This window comes from Balaenoptera acutorostrata, chromosome X (genome assembly GCF_949987535.1).
Source record: "Balaenoptera acutorostrata chromosome X, mBalAcu1.1, whole genome shotgun sequence".
NCBI lineage: Eukaryota > Metazoa > Chordata > Mammalia > Artiodactyla > Balaenopteridae > Balaenoptera > Balaenoptera acutorostrata.
In genome coordinates, this window is record NC_080085.1 from 8,113,323 (window position 1) to 8,135,395 (window position 22,073).

The 22,073-nt window shown below is 39.9% G+C and overlaps 1 protein-coding gene across 4 annotated transcripts in view; it reads right to left on the reverse strand.

Moving 5' to 3' along the window:
• Positions 1-22,073, reverse strand: part of MID1 (midline 1) — a 381,356-nt gene that overhangs the window by 72,034 nt on the left and 287,249 nt on the right. For all 4 annotated transcript variants that reach the window (XM_057538393.1, XM_057538394.1, XM_057538392.1 and 1 more), the window contains exon 3: positions 16,467-16,562. In XM_057538393.1, the coding sequence (XP_057394376.1) occupies positions 16,467-16,562 (96 nt within the window). The remainder of the gene's footprint in view (positions 1-16,466; positions 16,563-22,073) is intronic.

A 22,073-nucleotide genomic window follows, 5' to 3' on the forward strand; every position in this document is an offset into this window, starting at 1 on the left:
CCGGGAAATCTGTGTGCAAGTAGGCTCTATGTCCCACTGCAGACTGCTGACCAGGTGCAAAGAAAAATGTGAGGATCTGAGGGTGCTTTGGGTTTTATTGTCCAAGGCAGCTGTAATGAACATTCCAGATCCTGGGGCAGAAGTTAGACAGAGCTGCCAGAAGGAACAATGAAAGGGATTCTAATATTTGAGTTTGTATATAAAACTGAGCCAAGGAGAGCTGAGAAAAGAGCAGACTGTATTACTGTAATTCATCTATCAATAATATGTTTATATGTAATCTCCATCCTGAAATTCTCTCACACCGAAGTCAAATATTTGTGGACCGAGCTGAAGGAGATGAGAGAGAGGAAAAACTGGCCACGTTCCCAGGGTCCCTGTTTTTGGAGGAGAAACTAGAGTACAGGATAACCTTTTTAAATATAATATTTAGCATGTTAACTTAATATTGAACACTTTTCACTAAGACTTTTAAAAGTCCAAGAAAGGCTTTTCAAAAAAAAAAAAAAAAAGGAATTCCTTCATCAAGTGCTTTTGGTGAGAAGTAAAAGTAGTGATGGCATGGATAGAAGGCCACATGTAATCCAACCTTTACTGTAGAGTGACATGGTGGAAAACGATTTGGCCCAGAGGAGACCAATTATACATATTGATTAACTATCCAGATGGGATTTTGTTTTATTTCCACTATGGGATCAAAAAAAAAAGCTCCCAGGAACCTCATGATAAATCCTCTTTTCTTGAGGTTTCTAAAATTATGATGCTTGAATGTTGGATAACGAATCGAGATGCCATTAAAAACAGCAACACACTGTGGTGAGCTAAGCAATAAAAGCCTTCCTATAAATGAAACATAATGGTAACGATACATTAAAACTGTCCAGCAAGAACGCCACTGCTAATGCCTAAAACTTGGAAACGTCACCACAAAAGAATTTTTCTCCCAAGAGTAGCACACGCAACATGACCATCCAAGATGTTGCTGATGTTGGTCATTCTGCAGTAAAGCAAAATCGTCAAACGAGGTGAAATTATTTATTTATTTGTTTGTTTAAATTTATTTATTTTATTTATCTATTTTTGGCTGCGTTGGGTCTTCGTTGTGCACGGGCTTTCTCTAGTTGTGGCGAGTGAGGGCGCCTCTTCGTCGCGGTGTGCGGACTTCTCATTGCGGTGGCTTCTCTTGTTGCAGAGCATGGGCTCTAGGCACACGGGCTTCAGTAGTTGTGGCTCGTGGGCTTCAGTAGTTGTGGCACGAGGGCTCAGTAGTTGTGGCGCACGGGCTTAGTTGCTCCGCCACATGTGCGATCTTCCCGGACCAGGGCTCGAATCCGTGTCCCCCTCGTTGGCAGCAGATGATTAACCACTGCGCCACCAGGGAAGTCCTGAGGTGAAATGATTTAGCGTGAACAAGGGCTAGAGGAGGCAGGAGTTTAGAACTCAGGGTCCTGAGGAAGTCTTCCCGGGACTGAACACCAGGTCTTGCTTCCTTACTAGCTGTATGTTCTGGGCCAGTTGCTTCAACTATCCATTTCTCAAGTTCCTCATCTGCATAATGAAGAAAATACCAACTTCTACCTGGTTGACCAGATGTTCCCCCAGGGGACAATGGCAATGTCTGGAGACATTTTCCGTTGTCAAAACTGGGGGCAGGGGAGAGGGTGTGTGAGTGCTACTGGCATCTAGAGGGTAGAGGTCAGAGTTGCTGCTAATTACACATCCTACAATGCTCAGGACAGCCCCCACTAGAAAAGAGAATTATCCAAGCCGCAAATGTCACCAGTGTCGTGGTAGAAACCCCAGGATTGGACTGTGGTGAGAGCTAAATGAATTAGTACATGAAAAGCCACTGAGAAATGCTTGGCACATTATAATTACTCAATAAATGTTAACTACCACTACGGTTAAGAAGCTCTGTTTATCTGGAATGTCCATATAGAATCAACACTTGATGTTCTAGGACCATTTGGCCTGTGCCAATTACCTGGGGACTTTCTAGCATGAATCAAAACTTGTATCCTTCATCATCTTTCACCAAAACAATAGCTTTGGAAGCTATAACAGGAGGACTAATTCTGGAATTTTTGAGTTACTTTCAAATCCCGAATGTATTTCGCATCCTTCTTGATGCAACGGGAGGTGAGGGTTGGAGAGGAGTCTTCCATGATGTGGCGCAAGAGTTGGGAAACTTTGCTGTAAAGGGCTAGACGGTAAATATTTTAGCTCTGTGGACCAGGTCTCTGTTGTAACTCCTCGATGCCCTCGTTGTCATATGCAAGCAGCCGCTGATGATACGTAACCAAATGGGTGTGGCCGCGTCCCAATAAAACTTTACTTACAAACACAGGTGACAAATCAGATTTGGCTCTAGGGGCATAGTTTGCCAACCTCTAGCACAGAGGAAAAGAGTCTATGGAGTTTGGAGCCTTTGGGCTTTGGAGTGAAAGAGTTGCAGGTGTGAAAAATGTGTTGAGTTTCTGTGAGAATGTTTTCTCATTGGCATACTTTCAGTGAAAATATCTGTAAACTCTCTGGCACTTAATAGGTGCTTGATAAATAATAGTTTTCTTCCTTCAGGGCATGAACAGATCCAAAGACTGAATTCATAGGATTTCAATTTGAAAATGAAAACATAACTTGCAGTATGGTTTTTACTTTGCCCACCATGTCCTGCCAACTTCTGTCCCAGTTATATACCAAATGCCGCTCTTCCCTGAGGTGTTTCTCGGACTACACTCAAGTAACTTCAATCTTACATTCTTGGCATGAATGCCACTGACTTCTCTTTTTGTGTTTCATGGTAACTCTGTTCAAAGCTGTTCCAAAATGAAGAAGCAGAATGGAAGGTGTTGCTCATAATTCATTCAAAAACAATAAACTCCTCCCTTCCTTTCTCTTACTAATTACACACTTTATAACACAAGTGCTCTACACCCTTCCGTTTGGGTTGGGCACACAGAATGGAAAAAAAAAAACTGTTAATCTGTCATGGGCACTTGTCTCTATCGAGTCTTTTCATAAAGTTTCTGGAAAGTGCTACTTTCTATGAAGTGATTCTGAACCAATGTATTTGGCAAAAATCAGCTTTTAGACGTCGTGGTCAGAGCTAAAAAGTAACTTCTGGAAGAGGACGGTTGAATGCCGGGGAGGATGGAGGTGATATGTTTCAGGGAAGGGAAGTCATTTCTGATGGAAAGAGGAAGCTTCTATCCCATGACCTTCCATTACTCATTTTCAATCTTACATGTCATTTCTCATTAAGTGGCATTCTTTTTAGTTCTTGTGCCATGATTCCTGAATAGCAATGGACTGGAAAAATACAAAGTTGGACTCCTATTCAGGCTCGAGTTACTCAAGGGTGGGTGCTATCTGCTCTCCTGCAGAGTTATGGAGAACAAGGGTTGGATGCCGGCTCTTTGGTCTTCCTGACCGTGAGTGAAATAGACTTGATTATGTCACTGATTAGACTTGCACTTGGAAGTATAACTGGAAAATGTCAAGCTTCGTTCTGGCTTTCTGATGTATCCACAAGCACTATCTATGAACCATCTTGCCTGGCTGTTGTCACTCTAGAATAAGCAGCAGAAGCTGGGAGGTTGATTTCTAAATATTTTTTTGATGCCCAGTGTTTAATATTCATATTTATTCAAATACAGTGAAAGGGAGAGTTTAGAGAAAACGAACAACTGAGCTACGGTCACAACGGGGAAAATGGATTTGGTGCTATCATTCCGTTTGAAGGGAGGTCTGTGGCTCTGTTCCCCTTGGAGCGGAGCATGAGACCGGGCTGAAGTACTAGTTGTCACCAGGAAATACCAGTAGGGGTGTGGGGAAGTGAGATAGGAGGAAACGTATGAAGCCAGTCAAGTGTGCTTTTACCAAGGCCACTGTGGTCAAATGGAGATGAATCCCAATGGGTAACTTTGGGAAATGGTGCAGAACACTGTTTCCAGCTGATGGGGAAGAAGAGGGGTATTTATCTACTATCTCCCATCAGTGGCTGGTTGAAGCCTGTTGGGGGTGGGTGGGCATGAACTCCTCTCCGGAATTAACTGGGGTGGGGTGGGAAAAGCCCCCAGGCAGAGTCTTAGCCTCTTGCAGCTGGAAGCTCTCAGGCCGGCAGACACGGGACTGGGGAGCGCGTTACGGGCCTGGCACTGACAGTTAGAAAGGGGTGCTAGAGCGTTACGGGGGACTGCCATCTGGATGTTTCTTCAAGAAGAGCTGTCATGGAGGTCAGAGGACACTTGGTGTCACAGTCGTCCAGTCTGTCCTATATGTAGCTCCAGTGACTTAGGACTAATTGCAGAGCTACACAGAGTTTGTATCCGACAGCACTTTCTATCTTAACCTTGATCAGTCCTAACCTTGGGGCCACAATCCACCTACAAACTTCCATTTGCAACTGACCGTGAATGGGTCTAAATCTGAGCAATGGGTCTAAATTCCAGCAACAAAGTTGCCTGGAAAAGAAAACGCATGAAATCTAATGAGTCAGACTAAAATACATATATTTCTTTATCTAGAGACCCGTCACTTTTCCATCATTTCAACTCACTGTGAAATTATTACTGGCTTTACAGCTTTAAGGTTCAATATGTAATCTTCTGCAGTAAAACTGAATTGTAAACACTTGAGTTAGGGATCACACGAAGAAGTGCTTCTCTCCCTCTCCCTCTTCCCGCCCCCCCCCCCATTATCTGAAAGGTCAGCTGTATTTCTATACACAAACCTGACAGATGTTGCCTTCTCACCTTCCTACCTGGGCAACAGAAGGCTCTGTTTATGTTTGTCAGGATCAGGGGGTGGCAAGGAGGTGGCATCCTGCCAGGTAATGGAAACACTGCTTGCTTTAATTTTATTACCAAGAACAAAGCCCTCTTATTGTTTAATAGAACACTTAAAGGCAGGCCTCATGAGCATAGTTGTCATTTTTTTGAGACCACAAATATGAGGAATTCTTTAAGGCCATGTCATGAAAAACAGAAGGAAAAAAGCACTTTATTCTGCCAAAATTAAAGCAACCCTTTGTTGAAGTAGTCAGGGCCCGACTCCAGGTTAGCACGTGTGTGCACTCACTGTCTACGGGCATTTGTTTCCATTGTTCACTGAGGCAGCCATGCTTTTCGTTAAGGTTAGATAGAGGCTATGTCAGAGATACAAAAGAAACCACCTTCCTCTAGGAGATCATCTCTTTGCCATCATCATTTCCAGATAACACGCTAAAAGAAGGAACATTTTGCACCAAAAATAAACAAGCCGACACTCTCCCCTTGCAAACTCTATTTATAAAACTGGGAACCACACAAATCTTAATGCAGTGATTATTCTGATTCTGCCAGCAAACTCAACTTTTGATGCAGTCCCTGCTTCTCAGTTCTGAGTTTTAGAGTACACGTGGCGAAAGCTACTGGTCTCCAGAGATCTTTGCAATAGTCTTAGTAGCTAAGGAACCAAAGTAAGAGGAAACGCGCGTGCCCTTATCCCTCCCTGAATGAGAAGGATGTCACCGTTGTACAAGTGATAATACACGAAGCAATCCTATGGACTTGTTGAGTGCCTGCCACGCTAGAAAGGGAACTTTGCCTTTTCGAGAAAATGACTGCACTAGAAAACAATTAGCAAACATGCCACGTGCACACATAATTAGCCATGGCTAAACCGTGGGCTACAGAAGTTCTAGCACCGTGGGGTCCAGTATGACAGCCACTAGCCACTTGCGGTTTCTGAGCACTTGACATGTGGCTAGTGTGAGCTGAGATGGGCCGTGAGGATGAAACACGTACATTAATCACTCTTGTACTGATCACATGTTGAAATGATGTTTTGAATATATCAGGTCCAATACACTGTCTAGTAAAATTAATTTTAACTATTTGGTTTTACTTATTAAAAACTATGTTTACTTGGAAATTTAAAATTACATATGTGGCTCCCATTATATCTCAACTGAACAGTGAATTGGGAGGCTTAACTCTGGCGGGGTTGGGGGTGTGGTCTTTCCTAGACCTCATGTTCTTCTAACTGACTTCCTTTGCGTCTTTCACCTAGTGGGTCTGCACCATCTCTCTTTGAAGCTAGCCAGGCTTACTTACTTTCCCAGGGTTCTCTTCTGAAACTGTGGTGGCAGTCAAAGTTATGAAGTGAGGAGGAGGGGAGATGGGAGGGAAACTGGAGAGCACTGTTGCTGTTCAAGATGGGCTTTGCCAAAAGGACAGTGAAAAGTCAATCTAATCTGGTTTGAAAGAGAAGAGGAAAGACCGTAGAATTCAGATGTCTGTCAGTTTCTGATTCTGAGGCTGCAGTGTGTGTGTGTGTGTGAGTGTGTGTGTGTGTGTGTGTCATGTGAGTCTGATATCGAAAATGTCACCATCTTCAGACCTAGGTTGATTATCCATACTACATCTGTGGAGGTGTTTAAAAGTGTTTCCCTCCACTTAATTCCAAGTGGCTATCTGGTCATTTTCTAAGGAAAAGAAAGATACTGTCCTGCTTCCCAACGAGTCCAACCAACTAGGAGAGGGAAGAGACATGCACTTAAAAATCATGAGGATTCTTGCCCAAGGACTGTACCTATATCAACAAATCACTATGCAGTTCTCCTTAAGCTTTTAAGTTGAAATTATGGATCTCATTATTCTATTCATAAATTCAAGAAATTTTATGAAACCAAGGATAATCACTCTCAGGGGTCCCTGAATCAATGTTTGATTAACTCAAGTTGAACAGACTCAACTCCATTAAACAGTCACTTCCATCTATATATTAGTTGATTAAGTTCCAGTACACATTTTAAGAATTGAGGTCAAACTTACATACAGGGAAATGCATAAATAAATCTTAAGGGATAATTCAACGGGTTTTGATAACCAACCTAACCAACAGCTTAATCAAGATATGTTTCCATCGCCCCAGAAAGTATCCTCAAGCCCCTCTTCCAGTCAATTTTCACCCCCTCAGGTAATCATAGTTCAGATTTTTATCACCAAATTCCTGTAACATTTTAAGTTGTGTTTATAAATGTAACATATGCAATTTACTTTATAACCACTTTAAATGCTTAACGGGACAAAATTAAAACCCTAACAAGGTAAACCTTCTCAAGTCCTTATGTAGCTCTTAGAAATCTAATAAAAACTTACAAATGTAGTGAAACTCAAGTTCTAGTGAACATTCTAACATTGGCTTGAAACAAACGATTTTACACTTTCACCTTAAAATCAGAGGTCTAAAATAAATTACATGTTTCAGATTAGAACCTCAAAGCTAACCTGTCAAATTTCTGGAGTATGGCATATTCTCTTTAATGCTACAAACCCTTAAAATACAAACGTATGTTTTAGTCCTAAACTGTACCCCAAAATATTGATTCTATGGCTATTATTTAGGTTTTCATTTTTTTTTGGTTTTTTTTTGGTTTTTTTTTAACATCATTCTCAAACTTCCAGGGGAGGAGGGAAAAAAGAACTTTATTTACTTAAGGAAGTAAACTGGTCATCTCAAAGAAGTTGAGGTTACCAGGTCAAGGATTAACAGTCAAAGATTTGAGGATAATTCACAAGACCCGAAGGCTCACTGGTTCTACTGGTACCACTGATGTATACCCATTGGGCCCTCGCTATCACGGGTTGGACAAGGTTTCCAATTCCCCAGCAGATGGGAATGTTTCTGGTCATGAGAATTCCCCCTAGGAATTTTTAATCATGTCTTTCAACTCTACCACCTGGTTTGGGTAGCTGAGGTCGGGTAACCACTCCAGTTGCTTTACTACTTGATTGGATTCAACCCATGTCTTTACTGGCTGATTCTTGTTCTGTCTGGCTTCAAGTCACATTTCTGTGGTGCCACTTACCTCAAAGGGCCATTAGGATATTGAAGTCAGGAAGTTATAGTAGGAGTTTGTCAAGTGGTCGTTATCGTTTTTCATATACATTTGCATAAGTCCTACCATTTCTGCTTTCCCTACACCACAGTCTACACCTTGCTGTGGAACTGTACCCACTTGATACAGTAATCATCTCTAACACCTGCAAGAACGGACAAGGCACCATCTTCCTAACCTGGGTAAATAGATGGAAGGTATCCTTGAACTTAGCACAGCCTAACGCCAAGCTTGCCAAGTCAGAGAATTAGGCTACTACGATAGTTTTCATCACCTCATATATATGAACCTGCTGTTATATCTAGTGAAAATACTTTTAAAAGCACAGTAAAAGCTCTATCATAAACTCCTAGGCCAGGAAGTTACCTCACTTGGTTGTAAAAATCTTTGTGTTGGTCCTCACTGAAAGCCTTGTACATTCAGGGGTAGCCTCAGGCTTTTTAAATAGCTGAATTTAAATTTTCATATTTCTGTTTCAAACAAAAATAGCCAGGGCTACAATTGCGCTCTTGTTAACAAACATTTGATATGCGTGACTCATCTATTTTGCTGGCGAGTTTCAAAATTAGAACAAAGCTTTTCAGTTTTCCCTACAACATTTAGCAATTAAAAACAGAAGTCAGTTGAATAAAGGTAAAAGATGATGTGTCCTGTGTTTCTCATGATCTTATATACAGAGATAATTTCAGCTTGATTATCACAAAAAGCAATTTTATATTGAGAAAAATAATTTCAACTAGATATTTTTAAAAAACTTTTATTGATGTATAGTTGATTTACAATGTTGTATTAGTTTCTGGTGTACAGCAAAGTAATTCAGTTTTATCTATCTATCTATCTATATTCTTTTTCATATTCTTTTCCATTATGGTTTATTACAAGATATTGAATATAGTTCCCTGTGCTATACAGTAGGACCTTGCTGGGTTTTTTTCTTCTTTTTAAAAAAAATTTATTGGAGTATAGCTGATTTATAAACTAGATATTAAGACCCAGAAACAAAAGAGGCTGGTTCAGTAACAAAATGATGGATTGATGGGTGGGAATCACACTTGTCTCTGGATGGCAGGCACAGGAGCAATAATGGGACTCAGTCTTCTACCATACAGTCACCTTCTCATCTGGGATCATTCCTTTCACACCTCTGACTCTCTCACCTGGATCCCTCCAACTACCACCATCTCAAGTGAAAGCTGAGTTAGAACTATGATGGCAATTTAAAAAATTTTCATGGCCCATTCTTATTATTCTTTATATCACACCAGAAACAACTCTGCTGCTCTAATCAAGCATCTAAATATTTCAAGGCAAGAAGGTTGTGTGTGGAATAGGGTAGAGGAGACATGATAAAGAATTCCTGTGTTATGGGGAGAAACTACATTAAGATATGTCAGTAAAACCATGTCTTCGCTCTTCATTCCTACTGCTCAACCATTTGGCCTCCCCAATTAAGGCAGATTATTTCATATCTAAGTATTAGCCTTGGAAATCTGCATTGCTAAATTCAAATATGTAAGAGGGATTGTCTTCAGAGGCAGGTACACGTGATCATGCTCCAATACAAACCACCTGGTAGGATTCTGAATCTGACACAATAGTTCATTCCATCCAATTGGAAAGACTATAGATGATAAAAGGTTTGGATCATGTTTTAGAAAAAGTTTCAAAGCTGAAATTTGGGAATGTTATTCTGAAAGCAATACCAAACTAATTAAGCCTTATATTCATTCATTCATAAGATTCATCTCTTATTCCAAAATATTGGAAGCCGTTCTACTGATGTCTTCTCATTATTCTTCATGAATATAACTAAGAAGGAAACAGGATCCAATGCCCTTTATGAATCAATTTTTTTTAAGGCAAGAGCACTGAATCTAAGGGGAGACATTCAAGTATGTGTTACATACTACCTTAATAAACAGTTAAATTTAATCTCCACTGAGAAAAGCTAAATTTGCTTCATGAGTTGTCAATTTTAGCAACCTTGGTTGAGTAAACTGGATACAAAGCCATTAAACACATGCAGTAGTCAAAAATGAATCTTCTCATGATTCAAAGAAATGGAAAGATATCCCATGCTCTTGGATTGGAGGACTATTGTTAAAATGGCCATACTACCCAAAGCAATCTACAGATTTAATATGATCCCTATCAAATTACCCACGACATTTTTTCACAGGACTAGAAAAAATAATCCTAAACTTCATATGGAACTATAAAAGACCCAGAATCTCCAAAGCAATGCTGAAGAAAAAGAACAAAGTAGGAGGCATAACCCTCCCAGACTTCAGACAATAATACTACAAAGCTACAGTAATCAAAACAGCATGGTATTGGCACAAAAACAGACATATGGATCAATGGAACAGAATAGAGAACCCAGAAATAAACCCACACACCTACGGTCAATTAATCTTCGACAAAGGAGGCAAGAATATACAACGGGAAAAAGGCAGTCTCTTCAGCAAGTGGTGTTGGGAAAGTTGGACAGCCACATGTAAATCAATGAAGTTAGAACACACCCTCTTACCATACACAAAAATGAACTCAAAATGCCTTAAAGACTTAAACATAAGACATGACACCATAAAACTCCTAGAAAACATAGGCAAAACATTCTCTGACATAAACTGTACCAATGTTTTCTTAGGTCAGTTTCCCAAGGCAATAGAAATAAAAACAAAAATAAACAAATGGGACCTAATCAAACTTACAAGCTTTTGCACAGCAAAGGAAACCACAAACAAAATGAAAAGACAACCTACAGAATGGGAGAAAACATTTGTAAGTGATGTGACCAACAAGGGCTTAATTTCCAAAATATACAACAGTTCATATAACTCAACAACAAAAAAACAAACAACACTATCCAAAAGTTGGCAGAAGACTTAAATAGACATTTCTCCAAAGAAGACATACAGATGGCCAATAGGCACATGAAAAGATGTTCAACATTGCTAATTATTAGAGAATCGCAAATCAAAACTACAATGAGGTACCACCTCATGCCAGTCAGAACGGCCATCATTAAAAAGTCTACAAAGAACAAATGCTGGAGAGGATGTGGAGAAAAGGGAACCCTCCTACACTGGGAATGTAAGTTGTTGCAAGTATGGAGGTTCCTCAGAAAACTGAAAATAGAATTACCAGATGATCCAGCAATCCCACTCCTGGGCATATATTCGGACAAAACTGTAATTCAAAAAGATACATGCACCCCTATGTCCATAGCAGCACTATTCACAATAGGCAAGACATGAAACAACCTAAATGTCCATCAAAAGATGAATGGATAAAGAAGATGTGGTAGATATATACAAGGGAATACTACTCAGCCATAAAAAAGAATGAAATAATGCCATTTGCAGCAACATGGATGCCACTAGAGGTAATCCTACTAAGTGAAGTAAGTCAGAAAGAGAAAGACAAATACCATACGATATCACTTATATGTGGAATCTAAAATACGACACAAATGAACCTATCTATGAAACAGAATCACGGACATAAAGAACAGACTGGTGGTTGCCAAGGGGGAGGGGGTTGGGGGAGGGGTGGAGTGGGAGGTTGGGGTTAGCAGATGCGAGCTTTTATATACAGGATGGATAAACAACAAGGTCCTACTGTATAGCACAGAGAACTATATTCAGTATCCTGTGATAAACCATAATGGCAAAGAATATGTTTAAAAAAAGAATGTATATATATGCATAACCCAATCACTTTGCTGTACAGCAGCAATTAACACAACATTGTAAATCAACAATACTTGAATTAAAAAAAAAAAGAATCCTCTCCAGAGAAGATGAACTTCTGTGTAGTCCAAGAGTCCCTTTTCTCCTTTGTCCTGAGAATCCTAAGACTTAAACTTAAGAGACCAATCTTTACCACAGTGGCTTCTCATAATCCAGTTTCTGAATGCCACCATATTTGCAGTATCACATTATCCTTATTCCACAAGGGCTCATATGTGGGGTGGGAATCTAACCCTTATCTGCAAGCGACAGTGGATCACGGACTTTGGACGTTCAAGTTGGTCCCTAGCAGGATACACGTCATCCAAGATCAGACATCTGTCCACAAGATACAAACAGCAGCACCTTTGGTGTTCGGATGGTGGTCTTAATCCAGTGGCTCTAGATGGAGCAACTGCCAAGGTTTCCATAGACAGAGAATGCTTTGACATAAAACTACACAACAAAATGAATTTAAACATAAAGGTTCATCTTTCTTTTAACCCAGCAATTTTTTCCTGATTTCAAAGTTTACATTTGAATGCTTTTTAGAGCTTGGTGAATGGCTGAGAAATTCTTTTACAGACCCTCATCTGTTTTCCCAAACCAGTTTTTACCATTTCTTAAGCTATTTTATTAAAAGAAAAGAAAAAAAATAACTTAAAGACTTGGTATGAAAATCAACGGCAAAAGGACACAAAAAAGTGATTATAAACAAAGCAAGATAAGCCAAAGGAGCTAAAAAGCCAGGACTTTGACAGGATGCTGGCTTAGAGAATGGCCTGCTAGGATGAGCTTGGGCAAGGACGGTGAAGTCAGCTGAGCCTTTATCTTCTCCAAAATGCTACGGCAATTAGACATCCTTTCATAGTTTTTCTCTACCATCTCACTGTGGATTTAGTTACTGGTTACCTGTAATTCCCAAAATGAGTATCTATTGCATATCTGGGTATTGTATTCCCTGTGAAAGAATTTGATTCTCAGAATGTGTGGAGAATATGATATCCGTCATTGATTCTAAGTATTTGCTTAGCTAATAAACTAGGTCCTCTGATTTTTAAAAGAAAATGGGGAGGAAGACGAGATGACGAAGAGAAATAGTCCATATATGATCTAAAAATGTGAAGTGCTACAGCTGATCCAAATTTTGACCACTTTTCATGGACTCGTTCTACACCCCATAACTAACTCCAAACTCAACCCAAGGCAATTTTCTATTGCATTCTTCTCTTGCAGAAAACAAAACTCTGCCTAAAACCCACTAATTTTTAGAATCCCACCAAATTACACAAACATTGCGTGGGAGTTGACCTGATGTTGCCTTTTGTTGCCTTTTCAATGCTTCTATCTCTGAGTCCTAGACTGCCTTGGCCTCATACCCTCTGTCCTCTAGTTTTAAAAAAATTTGGTACTTACTATCAAAAAGCTATTTCACTTGCTTGTTTAAAAACAAGCTATGAAAACAATGGGGATGGGGGTGGGAGACCTTCAGACTCTTTTCATTCTAAAGAAAAGCAGAAGTGAATCCCAGGAAGGAGGTGTGGACTTATAAGGATGTGGCATTTCCTCAGGATTTGGTGGGAATTCATTGATTTCATTTACAACAATTGAGAGTTGCCTCTGGGCTTTGAGTGTTTTTAGCTCCAGCTGGCACAGGGATTATTTTCCCCTGGAATGCTCATACCCGAACACAAGGACACCTTCAGGAAGAGGAAAAGGAAGAAATAAGGTCTAGGAACCTAGGATGTGAACCAGGAAATTCTTTTCCACTGCACTGATTTAAAAGACTGTCATGCTGGTGCCGAACAAACCCCACCACCTTTTTTGGAGTTTACTACTGCTGGGACATTTTCCCTTGGATGTGTGATCGTTTTGCATCAAGATGTCCATACTATTTTCCCAATAACCAAAAATATCATTTCCTGAAAAGAGTTAGGGATGCTAATTGTAACTGTGAAATTTACACAGCGTTCCTCAAGCCCTCACTAAAACCTTCAAAACCAAATAAAGTTTAAACTCAGATGCAATGTTAAAGTCCACTGAACCCTCATCTCTCCAAAGCCAGTTCCTACTTATCCATCCTCAAACACTTTCTATTTCTATAGAATGAACTCCTGGCTTTGTGTACATACATTTTTCCATCCCCATGCCTTGGTTTGCCCTGCAAGCAGAGCCTCTCCCTCCCGCGTCTCCACAGGCCCGAATGTTACATACCCTTGAAGGCAGCCTCAGATCGTGTACTACCTCCCCCAGCTGGAAGAAGTTTCTCACTTCTCTGAAATTCCAAAGTATATAATCCCCACCTCTCTCATGGCAATTCGTTCTTCTATTTGGTCTTGCTCTTTCACCTTAGTTGATATAGTAAGCTCCGTGTGGGCAGGGTCCTTTCCACCTAGCACAGGGCAACACACACACGGAGGACACTCCCCACGCATTAATGGAATGAACTAGTGCGACCACTTACCAAACCGAAGTAACTGACCTCAGGCAAAAGTTGACACCCTCACGCAGAAATATGTGTTTAGTGGACACAGCTCAGAGATCAACAGTGTCCAGAACAGGAAGAGCAGAAAGTCAGCTTAAGCTAGATTATCCACATCTTGGAAATAAGGCAAAAAGAAGACTGAGTCCTTCTGGTGTCATACTAGGGCAGACTCCATGAAGCCAGCCTAAGGAAGGGTCATCTGACTCTCCAGGCTGGGGTGTAACAGAGTTTGACTTTCTATTTACTATTGATGAGGGCTTAGTCTCTGCAAAGTTAAATGTTAACTTAGAGAAAACTGATGGTATGCAACTTATTTTGCTCAAATGTAATGATTTTATTGCCCCTTAGGTCACCAACCAGTTTTGCATTGAATTTAGCTATCTTACTCTCGCATTCTTTTCTCACTACTACCTCCCAACCCCCATGTTTGTACGTATCAGTTTCTGATACGAATCCTCCTTTAAGCCAGCTTTATCATCTTGCTTATTCCTTCATCAAAGATTAAATAAATTTCGAGGCAGACTCATTCGATTATTATATGAGATTTAGATGCTCAATTTTAAAAAATTATACTTTGAGAATATGAATAACTATGAATAAGGGAACACGTAAAAATAGGTACTGCTGGTATCATTATTTTTCTACTTATAATTTTCTTTGACTTTTACCTAGAATCAATTTCCTAAATACCAAGTTTATTCACCCACACACATTTCTTTCCATTCCAAAGGATTTATACAGAAATAATAACAGTGAATGGAATGAATATTCTTTACTCTTTGTCTAGAATAACTTCTAATGGCATGTACGTGTCTATTTGAAAGTCTGCTGCAATCAATTCAGTAATAGCTTTATTTTAAAAGCCTGTATGTCAACTAAATACCTAATCTTTTGAAATAAAAATAGAATCTGCTTGTAAATTTTGTGAATGACACATCTATCTATCATTTGAAATTATTGAACATTACAGAATGTAATTTTACATGTTAGGATGAACAGCATTTTCGTAAGCTCAAGCCATACTATTATTGCATTAGGAGCAAGACAGTTGTTCTGAAATCACTAAAGGCCATAATAGAAACCAGACACTAATGCTTTAAGAAGTAACTAGCTGAAACTGAATGAAATAATCACCTAATCCATAATGCATTTGTAAGATTTTGCCATACAACACAGATAATTTTTTCTTTTCTTTCTTTTTTTTTTTTTTAACTGAAGAGAAGTAATTCTTTCTTATGGTCCTAAACATCAAATGCTATCACATCATAAAAATGAAATATAGCACATGGATCATTTTTTTGTTCATCCGTTTAATTCTATAATACATATTCACTTCACCCTATAATGAAAACATTATGCTTGTTCACTATTATTTACAATGTTGTTAAATCAGCAAGGCTCCAAATGGTCCCTCGAAGGATCATTGCCAAAAGCGAATCTGTTCTAAGCGGAGGGTTAGAAAGATCTGGGTTCTGCAACTCGCCCTTGCTGTCAGTGCTGCCTGCATGCTCTTGACTTAATCCCAACATGCTGCAGTTGTGGTCAATTTCATGGAAACATATCTGACAGCCAAGATGTATTTAATACACACCTGTAGTGGGATGAATTGTATCCCCCCCAAGAAAAGGCATGTCCAAGTCCTAACCCCTGGTATCTGTAAATATGACCTTATTTGGAAATGGGGTCTTTGCAGATGGAATCAAGTTAAAGTGAGTTCATACTAGAGTAGGGTGGAGCGTAATCCAATGACAGGCGTCCTTGTAAGAAGGAGATTTGGACACAGACACAGAGACACAGAGGGAGGAGGCCACGTGACGACAGAGGCCGAGATTAGAGTGATGCAGCCACAAGCCAAGGAACACCAAGGATTGCCTGCATCCACTAGGAGGTGGGAAGAGGCATGAGAGGACACTCCCCAAGAGCCTTCAGAACGAGCAAGGCCTTGCCAACACCTTGATTTTGGACTTCCGGCCTTCAGAATGGCTAGAGAATCAATGTCTGTGTTTTATGCCATCCAAGTTTGTGGTGATTGGTTACAGCAGCCCTCAGAAACTAATACAACACCTTTTAAATAGTGCTTTTTTGGGCTGTTCTTTGTAAGAGTGATTCAAATCTACAAGATTAGGAATGCTAAGGAAAGCTGGATCAGGGAGAGCTGTGATAGGAGCAGGGGCAGAGCAAAGCAGTGGATGGGGAGAGATTCTCGAAGGTTCTAGTTCCTTCTAATTTCATCCATGTTAGATATCTGGCTTCTGCAAAAACTCTGACTTTAAGAAGATTCCCATTGGAGAAATATAAAGGGTGAGGGTATAAAAACCGTGATCAAGCAGTTTTCATATGAAAAATAGCACACAGAGATACTCACCTCCACATGTTGACATGTTTGGATGAGTTTAGCCAAGAGCGTCTCCAGTTCCGTGTTCCTCTTAATAAGGTTGGTGAGGTTACTCTCTAAGTTTTGCTGTTGAAAAAAAAGAGAGGAAAATATTATTCTGCATACTTTTAATACTTTAGTATATACAAAATTACTCATACTCAGGAAAATGGATACATTTTAAAAGAAATCTCAATGAAATCTACACAGTTTCAAGTACTTATAGATTTAAACTGGATTTTGAAAAGTCACAGTGTAAAAGATTATTTTCAAAATGTTCAGATCTCACTCTTTTTGTTCCTGCTTCCTGTACGAACTCAGGCATATTTCACTGAATAATTAGTCATAGGTTATTTCCAGGTTGTGAACGAGGGAGAAAAGAGGTAATTGAATTTCTCATTCCTTTACCTGAATCAGAAATGGCAATAATAGAAGGAATATATTCCCACATCAAATCAACTACTGTTGGATTTTTAGAATTTACCATCTTATGGGCAGGCTGAGGTCAGTCCGTTGGAAGAAGGTCTGAACTGTCCAACTATTGATGACACTATGGTCATTTATAGGCATTGATAAGAAGTTCTCATCATACACGTTTACTCATAGTACATTTCACTGTACACGCTTCTATTCTTTGCCTATCAACCTATCAATGCCAGATCAAATTTCCTCGAATGCTACATTTTTCATATCACGGTCCTCCTTAAGAATCTAGAACTAGTCCCTGTTCCTTCAGAACATCAAAAATTTTTGAAATTTCGTTTATTGACGTCTAGTTGATTTACAATGTTGTGTTAATTTCTGCTGCCACATGCGGGATATATTCCACCATGTTTCCCCTCAGGTCCCCACTGCCCCCTCCCTCTTCCCCCCTCTCATGTCTGCATTTCCTTTCATTTCTGATCCTCGGAGACTTTCCACTTATGTTTAAGCTTGGTTATTATTCTTTAAAATCCATTTTAAAATATTTTATCTGTAATTCTCATGTGTTCAGAATTCAGAGGGAGGTTTGGGGCGTTATTTCATCTGAACCGGAAGATCAACAGGAAATCTTCCATTTCGACTTCGAGACACTCAAAGGGTCTCAAATATAAATATTTTAAGGGAGAAAAAGAATCGTTTCTCCCTTGAAGGGTGGGATACCACAAAAAGTCAGAGAATGAACCAGACAGAGTGATTTAGGTGCAACTTAATGACCTCATGTTTGCATCAACGAAAAACTTGCTTTCAAAGCTCTTTACCACCTGCACAAAACCCAAATGTTTTTCTACTGTTTGAATTAAACAAAGTGCAACCACTTTATGGTCCGAAACTAGAGAATAGTTTCGACGCCTTCCATTATTCAGTGTCTTTGACTTAGATATGACCACTTTACGGTATATTTGTCAACTTCTTTTTGTATGTTCGTCTTAGGGAATCCTTTTACTTTTCTTTTTGGCTGACCCTTCAGAGCAGGAAATTACCAGGGAAATACATCATGAAAACTGTTTAAAGTTCAATTGTCATAGGTATGACTTAAGCTAGTCAGCAAGAGATCCAAATAAATATAATCTAACACATTTAGACTTTACAAACATCTGCTTGCTTTTCTCTCCTTTTATTAAGGATACATCATGTATAAAATCTGTTTTTAATCAACTAATATGCAGACTAAAGCCTGTGGTTTAAACACATTGACCTATCTAGATCCTTTGGGGTTATTCAAATTTAAATAGTACAAGTGTTACCGAAGTCCGCAAAGAATTACCAAGTCACTTAGAAGTATAATAAAGGGAAATGAAGCTGAGAGAGAGACTTGTTTCCAAGAGGTACCAAAGGGACTAACAACACTTTTCAAGAGAGCCCGGGTAACGGGCAGGTAACCAAATCCAGCCCTCAATGAACCACGCACCCATAAGCTGCCACTACGGGGACTTCTGTGGAGTTTTCTCGAATTTAACTGTATCACTAACATCCTGTGTGGTGATCGGCAGGTCCTATAACCCCTTGATTTTGACTGTGCCTTGTGCAAACGAGAGATAACATTTTTTGGCATCAGAGTCTTGGGACTAAAGTGGATATAAGTATCTACTTCCCTATGGATATCTAAGGAATTCTACAGAGTACCCCCCCAAAAAGTTCTAGTTTCCTGTTCTCACCTCGAAAACATCAATACATTTCCATCTCCTTATGGAGCTGAACTTTGTAGAAGTCCAAGGAGTCAGGCATGAGTGGCCACACACGTAGAGTGAGGAGCCCGGGGCCACGACCCCAGCTGAATTCTCCTGGACAAATGACGCTTGGGCTCAGTTTTCCCATCCATGATGTGTAGCAACAACAAATGTACCCATTTATGCTATTGTTCAGTTCGGAGGAGAAAATGAACACACACCAGGAACTATACAAATGCTTGTGGAAGAAATCATGAATTCTAGGGTGAAACATTGTTTGGTGTCAGTACCAGACACTACGGGGGCCAACCCCATGCCTCAGGCAGTCACCATTCTCAAGCTTGCTGGTGGCTTTTTGCTGCAAGCACCTGTTCCTTCAGGCTCCAGGGCTTTTTCTGGCCCCAGGCAGGGCAGGCGGGGGTGCTGGGGAGGAGAAGGGAGGTTGATGCCCCTAGGAGCAGCCCTCAGCCAGCAACTATTGGCAGTCGGTGGATGAACTGCCCAGCTTCCTCACCTCCAGGTGGGACCACTCTGAGTCGTGTTTCAGAAAATCTCCCAAGCGCCCGCACTTGTAGGAGCCCGATGCCCACAGCAATCACCTGCTCCTGACCATGCCCTCTTTCCGCTTCCTCTCCTTCTCTGTTCCGCCTCCCCTCTCCCTTCCAGATGCTTCCGGGATCACCTCCCAATTCGAATTCTGAGTTAGGGTCTTCTGGGAGAATTCAACTAAAACTTTTTCCATAGACATCCTAATCTGTTAGTTTTGAGTATTCCTTCTTATGAGGAATAGCCAAATTAACAGAAGATTGTATTGCTTTTGAAAGATATTTGCTAATACAAAGGTTTGTTTTCTCTTCCCTCTTTCCAACCTTTTGTACAGATCACATAGCCTCCAAATTCCAGGCTCTAAACCAGCAGTGCCATTAGAAATACAATGTGAGCCACAAATGGGAGTCACATTTAAAATTTTCTAATAGTCATATTTTTAAAAAAAAAATTAAAAAGAAACAGGTAAAATTAATTTTAACAATATATTTGACTTAACTCAATTTCCAAAATAGTATTATTTCAACACGTAATCAATATTTTAAAACTGATGAGCTCTTTTACATTCTTTTTCTTTCTTTTTACTAAGTCTTTGGCATCTGGTGTGTGTTTTACACATATAACGTATCTTGATTCACAGCGGCCACATTTCAAACACTCAGCTGCCACATGTGGCTTGTGACTACATTACTGGACAGCACAGCATCCGAGTCTAGAACAGGGGTCAGCAAAGCTTTTCTGCAAAGGGCCAGGTAGTAAATAGTTTAGGCTTTGTTGGCCATATGCTCTCTGTCGCAGCTACTCGATTCTCCTGTTTTAGTAAGAAAGTGGCCATAGACAATGTGTCAGCAAGTGGGCAGGGCTGTGTGCCAATAAAACTTTATTTACAAAAACAGGTGGTGAGGGAGATTTGGCCCATAGGCCAAGCTCCTTCCTGGGCCCGGGCACATGCTCTTGCCTCTGGAATGCATCTGCATGGCAGGAAATAATTCTACTACCAAGGAGAGAGCGTAACAAAACCACAGTATGTATTGAGTACCTGCTGTATACCCATCATGGCTTAGTCCCTTCCCATTATAAATCCTCAAATATTCACTGTGGGAACAATTAGCATGGAAAACTGAATATTCATCGGAGAACACTTCTGAAATTGAATGTAGCAAATCAACTAACTAGTAAGTTCATTTAGCAACTACTATAGATTGTTAAAACAACGACTTCTACCCTTTAAGGCTTTTCTCATTGGTAGTGTTGAGTCTGAACCCAAGAAGAGGGACTTGACAGTTTACAAGCATTCTGAAGGGATGCTATACGACTCCATTAGATCACAAGATCTCAGGGAAGGCAAATACTACATTGTTGAATAAACAAGCGTTTACGTGACTAGACAGTCTAGCAATTATCACTGACACATCTGTTTCAAATTCTACCTAAAATCAAGTTGTTCCTAGCCTTAATTCATTCTCTCTCTCCCGGGTATTTTTTTTTTTTTTTTTTTTTTACAGCACTCCTCTTACTCTATGAAGGGAAAGGAAGTCTTTGTTGAGAAAGATGAGGCTTTTTTAAGTGTGCGACTATTTGTTGTAATTCAACATGCCCCCTCCTGCCATGCCATCACCACCAAAGAAGAGGAATATAAATAATTCAAAATGGTCCTTCTAAAGGTAAAGATGCAACGAGTCAGATTTCGTTTCCTCATATTAGGCAAAAGATTGGGTACAAGTCAAACTTGTGAAAGACAACCTTGTAAAACATGTGTTGCTTCAAGAACGAGGCTCCCCGGCATACTTTCTCCGGAAAGGATGACTAATTTTTCCTGTAATGTTTGTTTTAACACATACAATTCTAATGCATTTTCATGGAGCCAGACTCAACCTCCTGAGTTGATCATTGAACAATCATGGCAGGATAGCTGATTTTACAACCCATCTCAATACAAGCCTTTAGGCATGGATATGGACACCAGCTGAGAATAGTAAATCCAACTTAACAGATGAGCTTTGTACTTCTACATACACTGAGACCCAATCAAATAGCAAGGTAAGCAGACAAAAATACCCCTCATTTTAGCCTTTGGAGACCTGCACCTAAGAGTCAGATTACAGGGAATGAATGACTTGTCATTGAGCACTACTATGGAAATGTATGCCTGAAACAGGAGATTTCAGTGATTCCTTTCGGGTTTGTCCAGGCCTAAAGAATGTTTGCTCTTATTCTGAAGTCAACGCTTCAGAATGTCTTTAAAGTATAATATTAAGTCTGGATACCTTTCAAGGCAAACACAGATCTGGCTTGTTCCATTCCATAATATTCAGAGTGACACTCAGGAACTGTGTTCATAGCCCTGACACCCAACACCGCCCCTCCAGCACAACCAGGATATGAACAACACGTCGAGTGCCACCATCTGTATATTTTTTCCTAACAAACTTTAATCACAATCCTTAATACAAAAACACACCCGTATTAACACATGCCACCTGCATAAAAGCATAAATTCTTAACATGTAACTAAACTCTCAAGATGTTTTAATTACGTTGCAGGAATTTAAGGCTATCTTCAGGTTCAACTCATGACAGACCGCAAATCTGTGTGATTTATGCTGGTTTGATTTTTTAATGCCTTTTTTTCATTGGTTATGATAGTTAACATTTCCAAATGCCCTGGCAAGACAGGTCGCCAGGGAGCTTCAAAAACATAATAAAACCCAATCGGCATACAAATTTAAGTCTAGTGTTCCATGGACGACAATTTAAGCCATTTTGACATGCAATACTGTATTTACCTTGTCAGGTTTTATTTGATATTTCTATATTAACACCACAGAATCTGCACCATATATTTATAAATTCCATCGTCAGGAGTTCAGTGTTTATTACTGTAATCTGGTAGTCAATAATA